Source organism: Euleptes europaea, chromosome 2 (assembly GCF_029931775.1).
Source record: "Euleptes europaea isolate rEulEur1 chromosome 2, rEulEur1.hap1, whole genome shotgun sequence".
In the NCBI taxonomy this organism is placed as follows: Eukaryota; Metazoa; Chordata; class Lepidosauria; order Squamata; family Sphaerodactylidae; genus Euleptes; species Euleptes europaea.
The window spans coordinates 2,161,172-2,179,296 of NC_079313.1; the positions used below are offsets into that span (position 1 = coordinate 2,161,172).

At 51.2% G+C, this 18,125-nt stretch overlaps 1 protein-coding gene across 1 annotated transcript in view; it reads right to left on the bottom strand.

Moving 5' to 3' along the window:
* Positions 1 to 11,341: 11,341 nt before the first annotated feature.
* The window catches only part of MIER2 (MIER family member 2), a 29,767-nt gene continuing 22,983 nt past the window's right edge, over positions 11,342 to 18,125 (bottom strand). The window contains exons 11-13 of the mRNA XM_056867619.1: positions 16,200 to 16,303; positions 13,409 to 13,545; positions 11,342 to 11,808 (exon numbers count right to left, since the gene is read on the bottom strand). Of these exons, the coding sequence (XP_056723597.1) occupies positions 11,342 to 11,808; positions 13,409 to 13,545; positions 16,200 to 16,303 (708 nt within the window). The remainder of the gene's footprint in view (positions 11,809 to 13,408; positions 13,546 to 16,199; positions 16,304 to 18,125) is intronic.

Consider the following 18,125-nt stretch of genomic DNA (forward strand, 5'->3'; position numbering starts at 1 on the left):
GCATAACATCCAAATTGCAAGATGTCATAGTCCCGCTGTATGCTGCCTTGGTCAGGCCGCACCTGGAGTACCGTGTGCAGTTCTGGAGGCCTCACTTCAAAAAGGATGTGGACAGAATCGAGAGGGGTACAGAGGAGAGCAATGAGGAGGATCAGGGGCCTGGAGACCAAGCCCTACCAGGAAAGGCTGAGGGAGCTGGGAATGTTTAGTCTGGAGAAGAGGAGGCTGAGGGATGACATGATTGCTCTCTTGAAGTATCTGAAGGGCTGTCACTTAGAGGAGGGAAGGGGGCTGTTCCTGTTAGCAGCAGAGGAGAGGATTTGGTATAATGGGTTTAAATTGAGGGCGGACAGGTACTGGCTGGATATTAGGAATCTTTTTTTTTACAGTAAGAGTTGTTCGGCAGTGGAATTGGCCACCTAGGGAGGTGGTGAGCTCCCCCTCCCTGCTAGTCTTTGAGCCGAGGCTAGACAAACACTTGTCAGGGATGCTCTAGGCTGATCCTGCATTAAGCAGGAGGTTGGACTATATGGCCTCTATGGCCCCTTCCAACTCTATGATTCTGTGTTCCCTGGGCAATTTATGGTCCCGATGGTGTTATTGGGCCTGATTGGTATAAGCCAATCAAGTGACTGTCCCCAAATATATAATACTGTTCATTAAGGCTAGATTAAATGTACTTCCATTGGGGGAGGTAGCAGGCAAGTTTTCAGGGATCCCTTTTTCTGAAAGATTTTGCAATTGTAAATCAGGTAATTTAGATACTCTCTGGCATTGTTTTATAAATTGTAAAAAGTATGATAAATGGATTACGGCAGGGGTGGGGAACCTTTTTTCCGCCAAGGGCCATTTGGATATTTATAACATCATTCGTGGGCCATACAAAATTATCAACTTAAAAATTAGCCTTCCAAGCCCCAAGCAGGCAGCTGCCCCAGATGATCCCCCCACGTGGGCAAGCAGGTAGGCATCCACCTGGTGGCACAGGATGGTCTGTTACACCAGCCGGGCGTAGCCATCCAGCCACACGCTGGAGTTGCTCCTGCTCTGCATGGTCGGGCCGGGTTTTACAGCCGGCTCCTGCTACCTCTGCCTGCAGGGGTGAAATGAGGACACACTGGCTAAGAACTCCCCCCACCCGCACATTCTGGCCCTGCCTCCTTTAACCCCTCCATTGTCACCACTTCTGCCCCCAGCCCTCTTGTAGTACAGAGGGAATACGTTTCTCCACAGTCCGGGTGGGAAAGGGTTAACACAGTTACTTGGGCGGTCCTAGCAGTTCCATAGCTAACAACTCTTCTGCAAGGGGGAAAAAAGGTTCCTTTTCTCAGCAAAACAAACTCACATCCGCCTTGAATAGAGGTTATTCCTGTTCACAGGAGGGGGCAGATCGCCAGTCTTAGATCTTTCTGAGCTAGAGATCTGCCAGGATCCAAGAGGGGCCAGACCAAATGATTTTGGGGGACCTAAATGGCCCCCGAGCCTGATGTTCCCTACCCCTGCATTACAGTATACATTCAGAAGTGGGGGCTTGGTCTAAAGCAAGAGATAGTTGCAATGTTCTTGGCTGATATTGATCCAAATGTAACAGTTTGAGAGCAGCAGTGGGGGAGGGAAAGGACTCAATCTTGCCACTTTCCTGTTCAAAATTGTACACCCCGGTAAGGAGCCCGGGGCTTAGGGCCGAAAGGAATACGTGCAAATATTCATCACTGTTTGTCAGACTGTCCATCAGCTCTGGTTTGAAACGTGAACCTGCTTTGCACACGTGGAGTCAGGCCACTAACTGAACTGTGTGGTCTGCTCCAACCAGCAGTGACTCTTCAGGTGTATGGACCTTAGGGTTGCTACCGCCATGTAGTAGCTGGAGATCTCCTGCCATTACAACTGATCTCCAGCCGCTAGAGATCCCTTCACCTGGAGAAAACGGCCTCTTTGGCAATTGGACTCTATGGCATTGACGTTCCTCCCCTCCCCAAACCCTGCCCACCTCAGGCTCCGCCCCAAAAACCTCCTGCCGGTGGCAGAGAGGGACCTGGCAACGCTAATGGACCCTGATGTCAAAGGAAGACTAATTGGGAAAGGAGGAAGGTTCCTTGAGGGGGGGATGGATAGACAGACAGACCAGCTTGGGTCAGGAGAGCTCCCCCTTGCAGGGAGACCAACTTTCCACCCACTTGTTGCCTCGGGTGTAGACATCCTTGCCTCCAGCTCCTGCACTGAAAGGCAGCGCCTGGTCAGCTTGAACTCAGCTGCCTGCCTGCCTTGCCTGGGAAAGATGGCACAAAGGCAGGGGTCTTTCGTTACCCTGGCCCCTGAGATATTTCTAAACTGGAGGTGCCAGAGATAGAAGCCGGGACCTTTTGCACAGGAAGCGGGGGCTCAGCAAAGTGGCTTTTGGCGGCGGGGACGGGGGGACGGGGACGGGACCAAATGGAAGACCTACTTGATTTAGTAGGGAGCCAGCGTGGTGTAGTGGTTAAGAGTGGCGGCTTGGAGCGGTGGACTCTGATCTGGAGAGCCGGGTTTGATTCCCCGCTCCTCCACATGAGCGGCGGAGGGTAATCTGATGAACCGGGGTTGGTTTCCCCACTCCTCCACATGAAGCCAGCTGGGTGACCTTGGGCTAGTCACAGTTCTCTCCGAACTCTCTCAGCCCCACCTCCCTCCCAGGGTGTCTGTTGTGGGGACGGGAAAGGAGAAGGTGATTGTAAGCCGGTGTGATTCTACCTTAAGTGATAAAGTCGGCATATAAAAACCAACTCCTCCTCCTCCTCCTCTTCTTCTTCAAGTCCCAGGAAGACAGTATGAACCACACCAGGAAGTCACAGGAAGTACAGTATGAACCACACCAGTGGAACTCTCCTCCACTGCACATTATTGCTAGAGGCGTGAACTCTCGCTTTGCATTCTGGCAACCCTTTTCCCGTTTCCATGCAGGGCATTTACTCACCTTTGGCTCTCCGTCTGCTTTGTTTAAGTACGGATCACCCAAGTACTGTACATACACCCGCCTAACTTCCCATTTACCTTACCTATTTGCTACCTGTTGCAAAGGATGGCCGGCTCTCTCTCTCTCTGTGAGTTAATTAATTTCTGGCACAGCTCTTGAGCCTTTGACATTTTCATGAGGACGAGTGGAAAACTAAGCTGGAGGTGGAGAAATGGGGTGGAGGTTCCCCTGCTGTTTTTCTTCCACACTTCTTGAAGGACTTTCCTGTTCCATTAAACAAGGTGTCAGACCCACCCACCCCACACACAAAAAAACCCCTGTGGTGAATTCATTAATTCCCTTTCCACCTTTTCTGTTTATCCAGGCATCATGTTTATTTATAAATGATTTGGATGAAGGAATAGAGGGGATGCTTATTAAATCTGCAGCAGATTCTAAATTGGGAAGGGTAGCAAATATGGGAGAAGACAGAGCCAGGACACAGGATGATCTTGACAGGCTGGAGAATTGGGCTAAAAGTAATAAAATGCATTTCAACAAAGATAAATGTAAAGTTCTGCATTTAGGTAGGAAAAATCAAATGCATAATTACAGGATGGGGGAGACTTGTCCTAGCAGTAGTGTGTGCAAAAAGGATCTTGGGGTCTTAGCAGACCAAACACTGAACATGAGCCAGTAGTGTGATGCGGCAGCTGAAAAGGCAAATGCGATCTTGGGCTGCGTCAACAGAAGTATAGTGTCCAGATCGTGCGAAGTGATGGTATCGCTTTACTCTGCTCTGGTTAGACCCCACCTAGAGTACTGTGTTCAGTTTTGGGCACCACAATTTAAGAAAGATGTAGACAAGCTGGGACATGTCCAAAGGAGGGCAACAAAGATGGTGAGGGGTCTGGAGACCAAGTCCTATGAGGAAAGGTTGCTACTGTTTTGCTTTGTTTTTGCAAAGGGACGAAGCTACCCCTAGCTTTTTCATTGCCACCTTTGGTAAACAGATCTTGTAGGGTTTCCAAAAACCAACCCACTCAATCTGTTTGGCCACACATGACAGTAAGACCTAACAGCAGTGACAGGTTATTGCAAGAAACACATGCTTTTCTCTTATGGCTTTCAGTCTCTCCAAACACAGAGCTGTCTCTCATCTCCTTCCCGCCGTTAATTCCACTTTTCCCGCTACACACTGACAATTCAAAAGACGGCACTCACCTCCGAGAAGAGCTCCCGCTGACGTTCTGAGACAGAGATTTTCCCCTTGCTCTTCCAATAGTCCTTTCTATCTAGACAAAGAGGTCCTGGGGCTCAAACCTGTTGGGAATCTCTGATCTGGAAGCCATCTCCCTCTGTCCCTAAAAAAAGAGGTCTCTGAAGTTGCTTAGGGGTAAGGGGAATGCACTCTGCACCTGCTCAGCGGCATTTGTTATCTAGGTTGGTCTGGACACAGCGACAGGGACTGTCTGCCTGGGCACAAATGAAGCCAAGAAAGGACAGCCCCCTTCAGCCCCCACCCCTACTCCAGAAGTGCCCAAGGATGAAGCCAACAGGTGAGTGAGCAAAGATGGGAAAGGTGGACTCCCTCCTTGCCTGATGAAGGGGAGGGGCCAGTGGCCGCTGGCCAATCAGAAGAAAGGAGGGTCTGATTGGTCTGAGCATACCTGATGCTGTGGTAGAAGGGAAACCTGTGTACAGCAAAGCGACACATTAGGGGGATGATTCTGAATGTCTCAGCTCTGCCGTTCCAGCCTGAAAAATCCCCCTTTCAATGTAGCTTCTTCTCTTGAGCAAATCAAAGTCATGATTCTTTATTTCCATGCTGGGTTTTTTCCCCCCATTCCTTGCATCAAATCTGTCCCCGGTGCACATCACAGTCTTTACTCCAACAGACGAGAATGATGTACGTGTATTATGCTGGGGATGTCTCGGCACCAGGATCACCTTCCTTCTTCGTTTTCTGTCCAAGTTTTAGGAATGCTTCTTCTAGCAATGTTAGAGGGGTTCCTCAGTGGAAAAGGCTTCCTTGGGAGGTGGTGGGCTCTCTTTCTTTGGAGGTTTTTAAGCAGAAGCTAGATGGCCGTCTGGTAGCAATGCTGATTGTGTGAAAGGCACATGAACACATTAAGGTGCCTTCTACTGAATCAGACCCTCAGTCCATCAAAGTCAGTATTGTCTACTCAGGCCAGCAGCGGCTCTCCAGGGTCTCAGGCAGAGGTCTTTCACATCATCTACTTGCCTAGTCCCTTGAACTGGAGATGCCGGGGATTGAACCTGGGGCCTTCTGGATGCCAAGCAGATGCTCTACCACTGAGTCGCAGCCCCTCCCCATTGTGAGAGGGAGGGCAAGAAGAGTTGCGTCAGTGCTTGGCTCTCGTGGACCCTTCTTGCATGCCCAGGGAAATGCTGATTGCCACTTTGGGGTCAGGAAGCCATTTTCCTCCAGGCCAGATTGGCCAGGCATCCTGGAGGGTGTTTTTTTTTTTTGGGGGGGAGCATTTTCTGGGCATGGAGCAGGGGCCACTGGGGGTTTGGAGGGGCGGTGTTTATTTCCTGCATTGTGCAGGGGGTTGGACTAGATGACCCTGGAGGTTCCAACTCTATGATTCTATTCCTTGGAGGTCTCACATCCAAATACTAGCCAGGGTCAGGGCTGAGAGTGTGTGACTGGCCCAAAGTCACCAGCAAGCCTCCGTGGCAGAGCGGGGATTCGAACCTGGGTCTTCTAGGTCCTACAACACCTTAACCACTACACCACGCTGGCTCTCAATCTCGGGCTGCGTCCCCACTCTTAATTTCTACCTGAAGAGGGAGAAGCAGCAGTGTGCCGATTCTAAGTGCCTCTCCAGAAAAAGGAACGCACGATGCGGAGTCACGGCGCACCACGTTCCTCTGCCCTGGCCCCACTCGCAGGGCGTGAAATGCTGAATGGAGGCGGCCACGCTTCTTCTACTAGATGTGAAATGTGTGGGAGAGACGTGGTTGGCAACAAGGTCTCTGCCATGCAGAGGCTGCGTTGGGTAAGGCCCTTCTGGCACCAAGGTCAACTGCCTCACCGGTGTGACGAGGCAGCTCCTGGGCCCCAACATTTCTGAAGGGCTCCTTGACAACTCAATTGCAGAGCAGGAGCCTCCAGGGCTGATTCCCACGCCAGCAGCATGAGGCTCGGATGGAGTACACGAACGTAAGAACACAAGAAAGGCCATGCTGGATCAAACCAAGGTCTATCAAGTCCAGCAGGGGCCAACAGGTGCCTCCAGGAAGCCCACAAACAAGATGGCTGCAGCAGCATTATCCTGCCTGTGTTCCAAAGCACCTAATATAATGGGCATGCTCCTCTGATCCTGGAGAGAACAGGGATGTGTCATGACTAGTATCCATTTTGGCTAGTAGTCATTGATAGCCCTGTCCTCCATAAGAAAACCCTGCTGGATCAGACCAAGGTCCATCAAGTCCAGCAGTCTGCTCAAATAGTGGCCAACCGGGTGCCTCTAGGAAGCCCACAAACAAGACAACTGCAGCAGCATTATCCTGCCTGTGTCCCAAAACACCTGATATATTCGGCATGCTCCTCTGATCCTGGAGAGAATGGGTATGCATCATGACTAGTATCCATTGTGACTAGTAGCCATGGATAGCCCCATCCTCCATAAGAAAGGCCATGCTGGATCAGACCCAGGCCCATCAAGTCCAGCAGTCTGTTCACACAATGGCCAACCAGATGCCTCTAGGAAGCCCACAAACAAGACGACGGCAGCAGCATTCTCCTGCCTGTGTTCCAAAGGACCTAATGTAACAGGCCTGCTCCTCTGATCCTGGAGAGAATAGGCATGCATCATGCCTAGTATCCATTTAGACCAGTAGCCACAGATAGCCCTCTCCTCCATGAACAGGTCCACTCCCCTCTTAAAGCCTTCCAAGTTGGCAGACATCGCCACATCCTGGGGCAGGGAGTTCCACAATTCAACTATGCCTTGTGTGAAGAAATACTTCCTTTTGTCTGTTTTGAATCTCCAGCTTCAGCAGATGACCCCGCGTTCTGGTATTATAAGAGAGGGAGAAAAGCTTCTCCCTGTCCACTCTCTCCATACCATGCATGATTTTATAGACCTCCATCATGTCTCCCCTTGCATGTTGAGCTCCTTCTCTCTGGGCTGGGTGTGTGTGTGTGATTGGCAGAGCCATCCGGCAGCCAGAAGGATGAACAGGCCCTCTGGGGCCCTGCTGGGCACCTACTCTGTCAGCCCCAAAGGATCCCACTGTGGGGCAGGGCAGCTGTCACCTCCCCTCATCCTCGCAAACCAGAGAGGTCAAGCCCGGGACGTGCTGCGTTCTGACCACTGGGACAGCCCATCGCCTGACTGGGCTAAGGAGGCTGTGCTAGATAAGGCCCTTCTGGCACCAAAGAACGGGGCCAAGACACCAGTCACGGTTCAGCAACAATTCCATCCCAGGCAGGGTTTGGGTGGAACTCAGGCCATTTATGCACAGCTGTTTCCTCACAGTCATCCCGACTACTTTGGGGCTTTCCTTTGAATCTGCTTACATTTTCTGACCGTCAGAGGTCGCCCGGCTCTCCCTGCACGTTTTGCCAGCGTTTTCTGGATTTGTGTTAAGCCAGCATCCAGAAAACGCAGGGAAAGCACGCGGGGAGAGCGAGGCGACCTCTGCGTAAATAAGCCTTGGCGGCAACCCCGGCCTTGCTGTCCAGTTCCCTCTCCCTTTTCTCAGCCCGCATCACCCCCAGCCTGACTTCCAGTTGCCTTCATAACCCCACCAGTCCGCCAGCCTTCCTCGGATCCCGGCCTCGGCCTGCGTTCCACTCTGGTTCTGCCCTCTCGAGCAAGATCGCTTGGGCTCGCTGCCCCTCGAGGGGAAGGATCTCTCCTCCTCCGTCTCCCCAACGGTACAGCCCACGGGCACGAAAGGGTTTTTATCAAAAAACAGAAGCCATCAACACGTGAAGCTGCCTTATACTGAATCAGACCCTTGGTCCATCAGTCTACTCAGGCCGGCAGCGGCTCTCAAGGATTTCAGGCAAAGGTCTTTCACATCACCTATTTGCCTGGTCCCTTTAACTGGAGATGCCGGGGCTCGAACCTGGGACCTTCTGCAAGCCAAGCAGATGTTCTACCACTGAGCCATGGCCCCTCCCCTTTCTCCTGGGAGAAAGAGCTATGGAACAAAATAGAACTTGATTCCAATGAAGCATGCAGAAAAAGAAGACGGACTCCAAAATCCTCATGGTTTTCCAACGTAGGCTTTTTAATTAAATAAATAAATGGTGAAGGGCATTTCAAGGCATCGGAACTTCACAGTGGAGGGCTTCCTAGCTGCCGGAGGGGGAATGTAGGATGCAGGCTGTTGGAAGGAAGCTGCTTTTCCGAACGCCGTGCCCCCCTGGAAAGAAGCCCCCAACCGTTGTCAGTCCCTCCCGCTTCTTCTCGGCGGACAGCCCACCCACGTTTTCGCTGCCTTCCCTTTTAAAGACAGGCCACCTCCCCCCGAATCTGTAAACAAAACTGAAAAATATATTTATATATATATATATATATAAATAATAAGACATATTTGAAAGTATGAAAATGGAAATGAAAAGAGATAATGGTGGGCGGAGCAAGAGAGAGAGAGAGAAGGAGGGTGGTCCCTGTGCTGTCCCTTGGGGGGCAGGAAAACCCGTTTGGCAAAAGGGTCCCCATGAACCTGGAGGGGGCTTTTTATTGCAGGGAGGGGGGTTGAGTTTTGTTTCCCTTTTCCACTAACTGCCGAGTGGGGGGGACCATGCATCCAAACCAGAAGCCCCTAGGATCCAGTGCAAACCAAGAGCCTTTGAATGGAAGAGACCCCCTCCCCAGGCCCTTGAGGAGCAAAGGTCGCAAAGGAATGGCTTCCTGATCCAATTTCACCCCAATTTCGCTCCTTCCTTCAGCAGAAAGGGGTGCAAATCAGTCCGGGGGCCTCAGTGTGGCTGTCTGTGGGGCCCTCCGGCCTGAGGAGGCCCAGCCGCACGAAGCCGCCCAATGCCACCACTGAAAGCGGCACGCCTCCCCGTGCCACATCCTCCAACCCCAAGCCCCACAATGTGCAAAACGGCCTTCAGCCACAGGGCTGGCACCTTCACCCCGGAGCACCCAGCGCATTCACAGGAAGTGGAAGAAAGTACCATGGAAGCAATTTTAACCCCTGAGCGTAGTGAGTTGACTGAGCTGGGGCGAAGCGCACCAGAATCCACATCCCCCCCCCCCGATAAAAGCGAAGTGGAACCGAGAAATGGGTCGACGGAAAAGCACCCTGTTCATCTCTCGACAGATGCTGCGGGTCCACCCACCCGGTAGCAGTGGAGATCCAAGAGGGGCTCGACGATCGGCCGTCGAACTGCCAGACGCAATGGCAGCAGAGTGCCACGCCGGCAGCCGACTGAGCCACCCCGGGGTAAGGAGACCCGTTGTAGTACGCGGCATTCTTAGGCCAAACTACACACCAAGACCTCGGGGGGGGGGGCACGGAAGCAGGCGTGGGCAGGTTGACGAGCCTCAGCCAAGCCTGCAGGCACGGCCGCGGCCCGTCTTCCTCTTGTTGTGCCTGCACAAGGTCGGCACTGGGCCTGTCGCTGGCTTCCTCTCGCCAACGAGCCCCGGCTATGGGGATGTGCGACGCGGTGCTGCTCAAAGTGCCTGGTGGCCCTTCGGCAGCTGCCGTCCCGGTCTGTTTCCTTGCCCCTGTTCCCGTGTAGGGCTGGGTCTCCACGGGTCTCTCCCAAGCCTTGGCGCAGCTGGCACGAACTGTGGCCGGAGAGGGGGGGAGCCATCCGTGGGGCTCGCAATGACAGCTGCACCCACAGCCTCTTGTCAGTTCCGCTGCCCCGAGGAAAGGTGTGTGTGTTTGGGGGGGGGGGAATCCGGCAAGGACAAAGCTGGGAGAAAATTTGCGGAAGGGGGTTCCCCACGTTTCCCCTGCCCGCTTGCCCCAAAGTGCTCCCTGCCTACAAAAATATGGGGGGGGGGCAGACATAAGCGCAGTGTTCAATGGATGCGGGATGAAGTATCCAGAAGTATCCAGGGCCCAGGATCTTTTCCCAAGGGCATCGGGCTGAGGGTACAAAGGCTATACCGGTGCCACCCCACTCCAGCCAAGGATCTGTCTGGGGGGGGGACAGCACTCCTCCATGCTAACACACACAATTTCCGTTTGGCACTCCAAAGCAGCAGCAGCTCAATGTTTCCCTGCTGCCCTCTGAACATGTCTTCAAGCCCCGGGAAAAGTAAACACATTCTTTCGCTCGCTTTGACTCCTCACCCCGCTCTTGCCACGAGAGGTATGCCTCATCCTTGCCCAGTACCAGGGGCCGCGCAGGGACACCAGTGGGCCAGATCGCCAAAGTTCGAAGGGCCAGAACACACCCAGTGGACGCCGAAGTTCTGGAACACCCTCCCCGCTGGGGCCCGTGAACCATGGTGCTTTGGCAAGAGGGCTACAGACCCTTTGCCGTTGTGGCTGTCCTCCATGGCCCCTGACCCTGCCTTCTGCTCTAGCCTCCCTCTGTGTGCGCGGGACCAGCCGCGGCTCAGCTGGCCCTTGAAAAGCTGCAGGGCGGGCGCCCTTGCTGGGGGGGGGGGGAAGGACGAGCCAAACCAGAAAGGGCCTTTCCCTTCCTGGGTGACTGAAAGTAAGAGGGCGGATGAAGCCCTAAGGTGGACAAACGGAGTAAAGGTGGCGTCGCCCAGCCCCGCAGCACGGGACACAGCTGGAAGATTTGGCAAGAAACCCTCCCCCTCCCCAAAATTATGCAGAAAAAATACAAGGGAAAAAAAGAAGAAGAGGTACCTATTTCTGCTGTTGCAATTGAAAACTCGAGGGTCTCTCCTGCCCCCAGTTTCTGATTCTTGCCTCCATGGCCAACTGCATTTCATGTCTGTTTCCCAACTGCCCGAAGTCTCCTTGCCTCACCCCAATCGGGTCTCCCGCCTCCAAAAAGCGCTCACAGGAACCCACCTGCCCTCTCTCTCTCTTTGTCTCCCCCCTGGGGCATCCCTTTTTGTGCTGGAGCACCCTTGCCTGGTGACGCCGGATGCCCAGCTTGGGGGAGAACCCACCCGCTCTTCCGCCCCGCGCATGGCTTTGGCCTCCCGTCGATGATGACCCCATGGGGGTCATAGGCTCCTTTCTACCAGCTGTACAAGAGTACGCCGGAGGCGTTTGGTTTCACCGGAGAGCAACCGGGACTTCGAGGAAGGGCAGAAGGAGAAGCCGATTCGCCGGCAATCCGGGAAGGTGGGCTTCCGTGCTGCCCGGGGAAAGGTGACGTCCAGCCCGCCACTCCAACCAGCCTCCGTGATCCCGAGATTTCGATCCATCCTGGTCCGAATCGACCTGGCCCACGACGACCCCGTCCCCCGGGTGCCGTCACTGCGACAAGGATTCCGTGCGAGTCACTGGCGCCGGGCAGGCCTGCGGGGTGGCCAGGAAGCTATTTACATCTCCAATGCCCAGAAGGCTGAAGTCGGGGACCGATAAGGACACTTGAGCAGGGGCCGCCAATGTCTCCGGGCCCCGGTCCAGTCCCGCACGGCCCGAGATTAAAGGCAGCCCCTCCGAAACGCTCCCCGGGAGGGTGAAGTCCACGGCGATGGCCTCCCCGGTGCACGGCATGGGCTCCTGTTTGGCCGCGGCCGCCAGCTGGTAGAACCCGGCTTCTGAGGGGTTGGGCGGGGGCCGCAGGAAAGTGGGCGCGCCACCACCGCCGCCCACAGGGGTCTCCTCCGCGGGGTCGAAGGAACAGTTTGTTTCTGAGGGGGTGCTGCACTCATAGCCGTGGCCCGACTCACTCGTGCTGCCCAAGCTGCAGGCGGCGCTCTCGATGCTCAGGGGCTCTGCGGAGGGACAAACGACAGAGTCGCGTGTGAACACGAGACGCGGCCTTCTCCTGAATCAGACCATTACATGTGGGAGTTTTCCCACACTTGTAATGGCTCGCTCCTTCCTTCCTTCCTTCCTTCCTTCCTTCAGAACTCAATTTCCCATAATTAACTGTAACCTTGCAATCTTCCATGAGGAAGGAAGCAGACCGGCGGCCATTACTGACAACAAGTCTAAAAAGGTAAGTACATTAAAAAGTATCCTGTGGGGTATTTTTGGAGGCAGAGCCCCCAAATTCACAGTGTAGCTTGAAGGGACTCGCCTTGCACAACTCCCGAAGTTTGGTTAAGATTGGATCAGGGGATCTGATTTTATACAATCATTGCAAACTTCGCATTGTTTGTCTGAGGAGGGGGGGGCGACCCCTTCCGAACCCCATAAAATCGGACCCCCTGACCCAAACGTCACCAAATGCTGGGGTTTGTGCAAGGAAAGTCCCTTCAAGCTACGCTGTGAATTTGGGAGCTCTACCTTGAAAAATGACCCCCCCAGGGATGATTTTTTTCAAGAAACTCAAAAAGAAGCCGAATGCGTATATTTAACGGTATGGGCATTCAGCTTATTTCAGGTTCCCCCCCCAAAAAATCAAGCCCAATAAACCCAACCCTGAAATTTACAGATTTTTTTTTTTGCACAGCCCTACTAGTAGCCATGAATACCCCTCTCCTCTATGAACATGTCTGCTCCCCTCTTAAAACCTTAGAACATAAAAGCATAAGAAAAGACATGCTGGATCAGACCCAGGCCCATCAAGTCCAGCAGTCTGTTCACACAGTGGCCAACCACGTGCCTCCAGGAAGCCCCCAAACAAGACGACTGCAGCAGCATTACCCTGCCTGTGTTCCACAGCACCTAAGATGACAGGCCTGCTCCTCTGATCCTGGAGAGAATAGGTCTGCATCATGAGTAGTATCCATTTTGACTAATAGCCATTGATAGCCCCATCCTCCATAAGAACATAAGAAAAGCCCTGCTGGATTAGACCAGGGCCCATCAAGTCCAGCAGTCTGTTCACACAGGGGCCAACCAGGGGCCCATAGGAAGCCCACAAGACAACTGCAGCATCATTTATCCTGCCTGTGTTCCACAGCACCTAAGATAATAGGCCTGATCCTCTGATCCTGGAGAGAACAGGTATGCGTCATGACCAGTACCCATTTTGACTAGTAGCCATGACTACCCCTTTCCTCCATGAACATGTCCACTCCCCTCTTCAAGCCTTCCAAGTTGGCAACCATCACCACATCCTGGGGCAGGGAGTTCCACAATTTAACTACATGACTGGCAGTGGCTCTCTAGCGTCTCAGGTGGAGGAAGGTCTTTCACATCACCTACTACACAAGATAATTTAGACTATTGTATTCTCTACGACTATGTACGGGTGTGAAAGCTGGATAGCGAAGGAAGCGGGAAGGAAGGAAAGTTTATTCCTTTGAAATACGGGGTTGGAGGAGAGGTTTATGGACCACCAAAAAGACAAACCATTGGGTTCTAGATCAAATCAAGCCTGCCCTTCCCCTAGAGGCTGAAATGACCAAACGGAGGGTATCATACCTGCACTCTCCATCGCCAGGTGATCTGGGTTGAAGTGAGAATCCAGGCACGCTGTAGCCGAAGGGAGGGGTGGGGAACCACGGGAGCGGCCACCGCTTTCGACTTCGCCACCATCTAAAAAATTATCCCCGTAATCTCTGCAGGGGGAACAAAATACATGGAGATTACTTTTATTATTGTTACCACCTTTGACCAGTAAAATGCACATTCACATATATAAAACATTCACGTAAGGAGGAAAACAATTTTCAATAGGGCAACACCGGAAGACTAATGCATGATAAAAGTAAGACAGGTTCTTGTAGGTTATCTGGGCTGTGTGACCGTGGTCTTGGTATTTTCTTTCCTGACGTTTCGCCAGCAGCTGTGGCAGGCATCTTCAGAGGAGTAACACTGAAGGACAGTGTCTCTCAGTGTCAAGTGTGTAGGAAGAGTAATAGATAGTCAGAAAGGGGTGGGTTTGAGCTGAATCATTGTCCTGCAAAAAGTATCAAAGGTAATGTGCTAATCATTGTCCTGTAAGTATCAAGCTAATGTGCTAATGAGGGTGTGGTATGTTAATATGGAACCATTGTATCCTGAAGTGATCTGTTAATGTGTGTAATCCAAAGCAAATCTGCATGGCTATTGTGGACTGAGGTCTTTGTTAGTCTGGAGGTTTTCAGGACAGGAAGCCAAGCCTTATTCATTCTTAAACTCTCTTCTTTTCTGTTAAAGTTGTGCTGATGTTTATGAATTTCAATGGCTTCTCTGTGTAATCTGACAAAATAGTTGGTAGAATTGTCCAGTCTTTCGGTGTCTTGGAATAAGACCCTGTGTCCTGTTTGTGTCAGTCCATGTTCAGCCACTGCTGATTTCTCAGGTTGGCCAAGTCTGCAGTATCTTTCATGTTCTTTTATCCTTGTTTGTATGCTGCGTTTTGTGGTTCCGATGTAAACTTGTCCACAAGTGCAAGGTATACGGTAAACTCCTGCAGAGGTGAGGGGGTCTCTTTTGTCTTTTGCTGATCGTAGCATCTGTTGTATTTTCTTGGTGGGTTTAAACACTGTTTGTAGGTTATGTTTTTTCAAAAGTTTCTCCATCCTATCAGTGACTCCTATAATAAATGGCAAGAATACCTTTCCTATGGGAGACTGTTTTTCCTGAGTTTTCTGATTTTTGTTTGGTTTAATGGCCCTTCTGATTTCATTTCTGGAATAGCCGTTTGCTAGCAGTGCGTGATTTAGATGATTAATTTCTTCCTTGAGAAACTGTGGTTCACAAATCCGTCTTGCACGGTCCATTAACAGTAAGACTGTTGTACCACTTGTATAATTCCAATGACAATGGAGTCTATAAATACATTTATAAAAGCTAAAGTAAAAATAAAATACAGTAAAAATATGAATATAAAATCTGAGATTTAAATTCATTTAACATTTTTCCTTGCAGCAAACTTTATATACAAAAGCACAGAAATTAGAAGAAGAGTAGGTTTCTATATGCCGACTTTCTCTACCACTTAAGGGAGAATCAAACCGGCTTACAATCACCTTCCCTTCCCTGTGAGGTAGGTGGGGCTGAGAGAGCTGTGACTAGCCCAAGGTCACCCAGCTGGCTTCATGTGTAAGAGTGGGGCATCGAACCCGGTTCTCCAGATCAGAGCCCACCGCTCCAAACTACACCACACTGGCTCCCATTTCTTGTGACCTGTGAATTTTCATCAGAGATGAGATTTTTGAGTAGTGTTTTATTCCAGAACGACCTGGGATTTTCTTTAGAGGGTAAAGACGTGGAGATTGTCATGAGTAAATTAACTTTTGGGCCAAAGAACGGTGGGCAGTCACCTGGGCTCCCCGCAGCACTGCAGGTACCAGCGCTACGTAAGTACTCAATGCCCTAATGGAGTAATGTGAGCCGTCCCAGAGGTGGCTGTTTAAACATCTCCTAGTGCTCCATGAAGCGTTTGGAAAGAAAAATACTACTGTCATTCAGTTTAGTATCTAGGTGCTAGGTGAAAATCAGTGCTCCGTGACAAATTTCTCTCCTGAAAAAGTGCTCAGTTTGGGAACCGCTGATATGTGTGTGTGTTAAGTGCCGTCAAGTCGCTTCCGACTCATGCAGACCCTATGAATCAATGTCCTCCAAAATGTCCTATCTTTGACAACCTTGCTCAGTCATTTATTGAGTCCATCCATCTCTTGTAGGGTCTTCCTCTTTTCCAGCTGCCCTCAACCTTTCCTAGCTTGATTGTCTTCTCCAGTGACTCTTCTCTTCTCATAACGTGACCAAAATACAATAGCCTCAGTTTACCGCTGATATAGAGCTTGTAATTTAAAGAGGCTGATTACCGAGATGTAATTTTAAAAGAAAAAGAAAGTAAGTTCCATGTAAACTACAGTATGATGATTGTGTATGTCTGTATGTTTGTTATTACATTATGTTTGTCTGTTTATAAAAGAAATAAATCTTTCAAAGGTGGGTGGCACAGTTCTACCGGTGAGGCCAAACAGGTCAACTGCCAGATGCAATTCCTCACAAGGGGGGGTGTTGTCCAACCCCACCCCCCATGCCTGATTCCCTATCTACTGCCCCCTCCTTCCAGCTCTCTGTGAGACGGGCTGCCTCAGCCCCGCCACTGGACACTGATCCCCGAATGACTTGTGTGGTGGACCTGCCCCAGCGCTCGAGCCGGCCCCGATCCTGCCGGGACTCGTGCGCCGGCCTCCCCTGCGCTAGGCTGCTTACGGCCCAGCCGGACAAATGTTACTGATCGAGGTCCACGCACGTGGCTCCAGGTTGGAGGACGTACTTCTTCCTCCCGAACCGCGTCTGCTGGGCGAAGTAATCGTAGCGCTCCGACTTCTTCCACATGTAATAGTACTCCACGCACTCGCCCACCGACCGGGTGCGGACCTGCGGAGACAGGGGAGGGTGAGGAGCGGAGAAAATCACCCAGGAAAGCCTGTCGGGAACTGAACCCACACGTGGTCCTGAGCTGATGGGAGTTGAGCAGGGAGTTCGCAAGAAAGGGGAACCACAGGGAGAGGTCCACTTACGCTAACAGGCCAACGGGAGTCATGTGATGCTCTCGGGCCTCTATGAAGGCTTTCTGGTCAAAATGCCTTGCAGGAGAGGGCAACGTGTCCCAGAATGTCCTGCCATGCGGGGCAGATGCCACACCAAACACTGGTGCCTGCAGATTTCTGCCTTCTCTGCTTTGGCCCCTTCCGCGACAGCAACGGAATGAGTGCCCGCAAAGTCCAAGAAAGCGGTGTGTGTGTTAAGTGCTGTCAAGTCGCTTCCGACTCATGGCGACCCTATGAATCAGTATCCTCCAAAACATCCTATCCTTAGCAGCCTTGCTCAGATCTTGCAAATGGAGGGCCGTGCCTTCCTTTTTTTGAGTCCGTCCATCTCTTGTTGGGTCTTCCTCTTTTCCTGCTGCCCTTAACTTCTCCTAGCACGATTGTCTTTTCCATTGACTCTTGTCTTCTCATGATGTGTCCAAAGTATGACAGCCTCAGTTTAGTCATTTTAGCTAGGGTCACTTCAGGCTGACATATTGTTTCATTATGTTTGTTGTGTCTGTTACTATATTTCTACCCATCTAACTATCTAATACTGCTCATACAGCTATAGCCTTGAGCAGAAAATAAAAGAATAAAAAATGCCTTACTTACAGTGCGTTTCTAAGGAGAGTTACTCCAGTCTAAGCCCATTCATTTAAATGGGCTTAGACTGGCGTAACTCTCCTTAGGAAGGCACAGTTAGTGTTATTCTTTGGGTATTTAATTATTGCCCCTATAAATTTTGTCACAGACAAACAGAATCATTTGTGTCTGATAACAGCCATGTCACATGCCCCCTCGTACTGCCAGATGCCTCGTTGGGACATTTCCATATTTTTAAACAAAGGAGTAATTAAACTGGCCCTGAGCTCATTAAATATAGGATCCTGCATGATCACATGTTCGATAGCTTCAACGTTGTTGTGTGAGCATCTACATGTTCTATTTGAGTGTGGAGCTTTTTTATATCTGTCCCCCAAAACCGCCGAAGGAAGGGCATTCATTCTTGCCAAAGCTAAACCTCTTCTGAGCTTTGGTATTGTCAGGCTATAGAAATACTTCGGCAGTTGCATTGGAAGGGCAATCCTCTTACTGTATTTATCTTTTTAAAGGATGCCATGTTTTTATGTTGGAGCAACGAGAGATGCAGCTCTACAACTAACGGAGAAATCAAAACCAGTTGCGTGATCTGGAAGGCAGACACCCGAGGGTTCTCGAAGAGCTCAAAATGTAAAATCGCCGATCTCCTAATACCAATATGCAACTCGCTACTGAGACCTGGCCTCCCTATCAAGAGGATGGAAAGTAGCCAATGTAAAAAGGGTTTTTAAAAAAGGATCCAGAGAAAGTCCAAGAAATTACAGACCATTTAGCTTAATGTCTGTTCTGGGTACACTGGAAAAACAATGAAAAAAAAGCACAATTCTGGACTAGGTGCACAGAGGTATGATCCAGGTAGTGGTCTGGGGGATGGCTGTGGTAGAACCTGTGCTTGGCATGCAGAAGGTCCCAGGTTCAATCCCTGGCACCTCCAGTTAAAAATGACCAGGTAGTAGGTGATGTGAAAGACTTTTACCTGAGACCCTGAAGAGCTGCTGCCAGTCCAAGTAGACAAGACTGACGGTGATGGAGCAAGGCTCTGATTCAGTAGAAGGCATACCCATGTG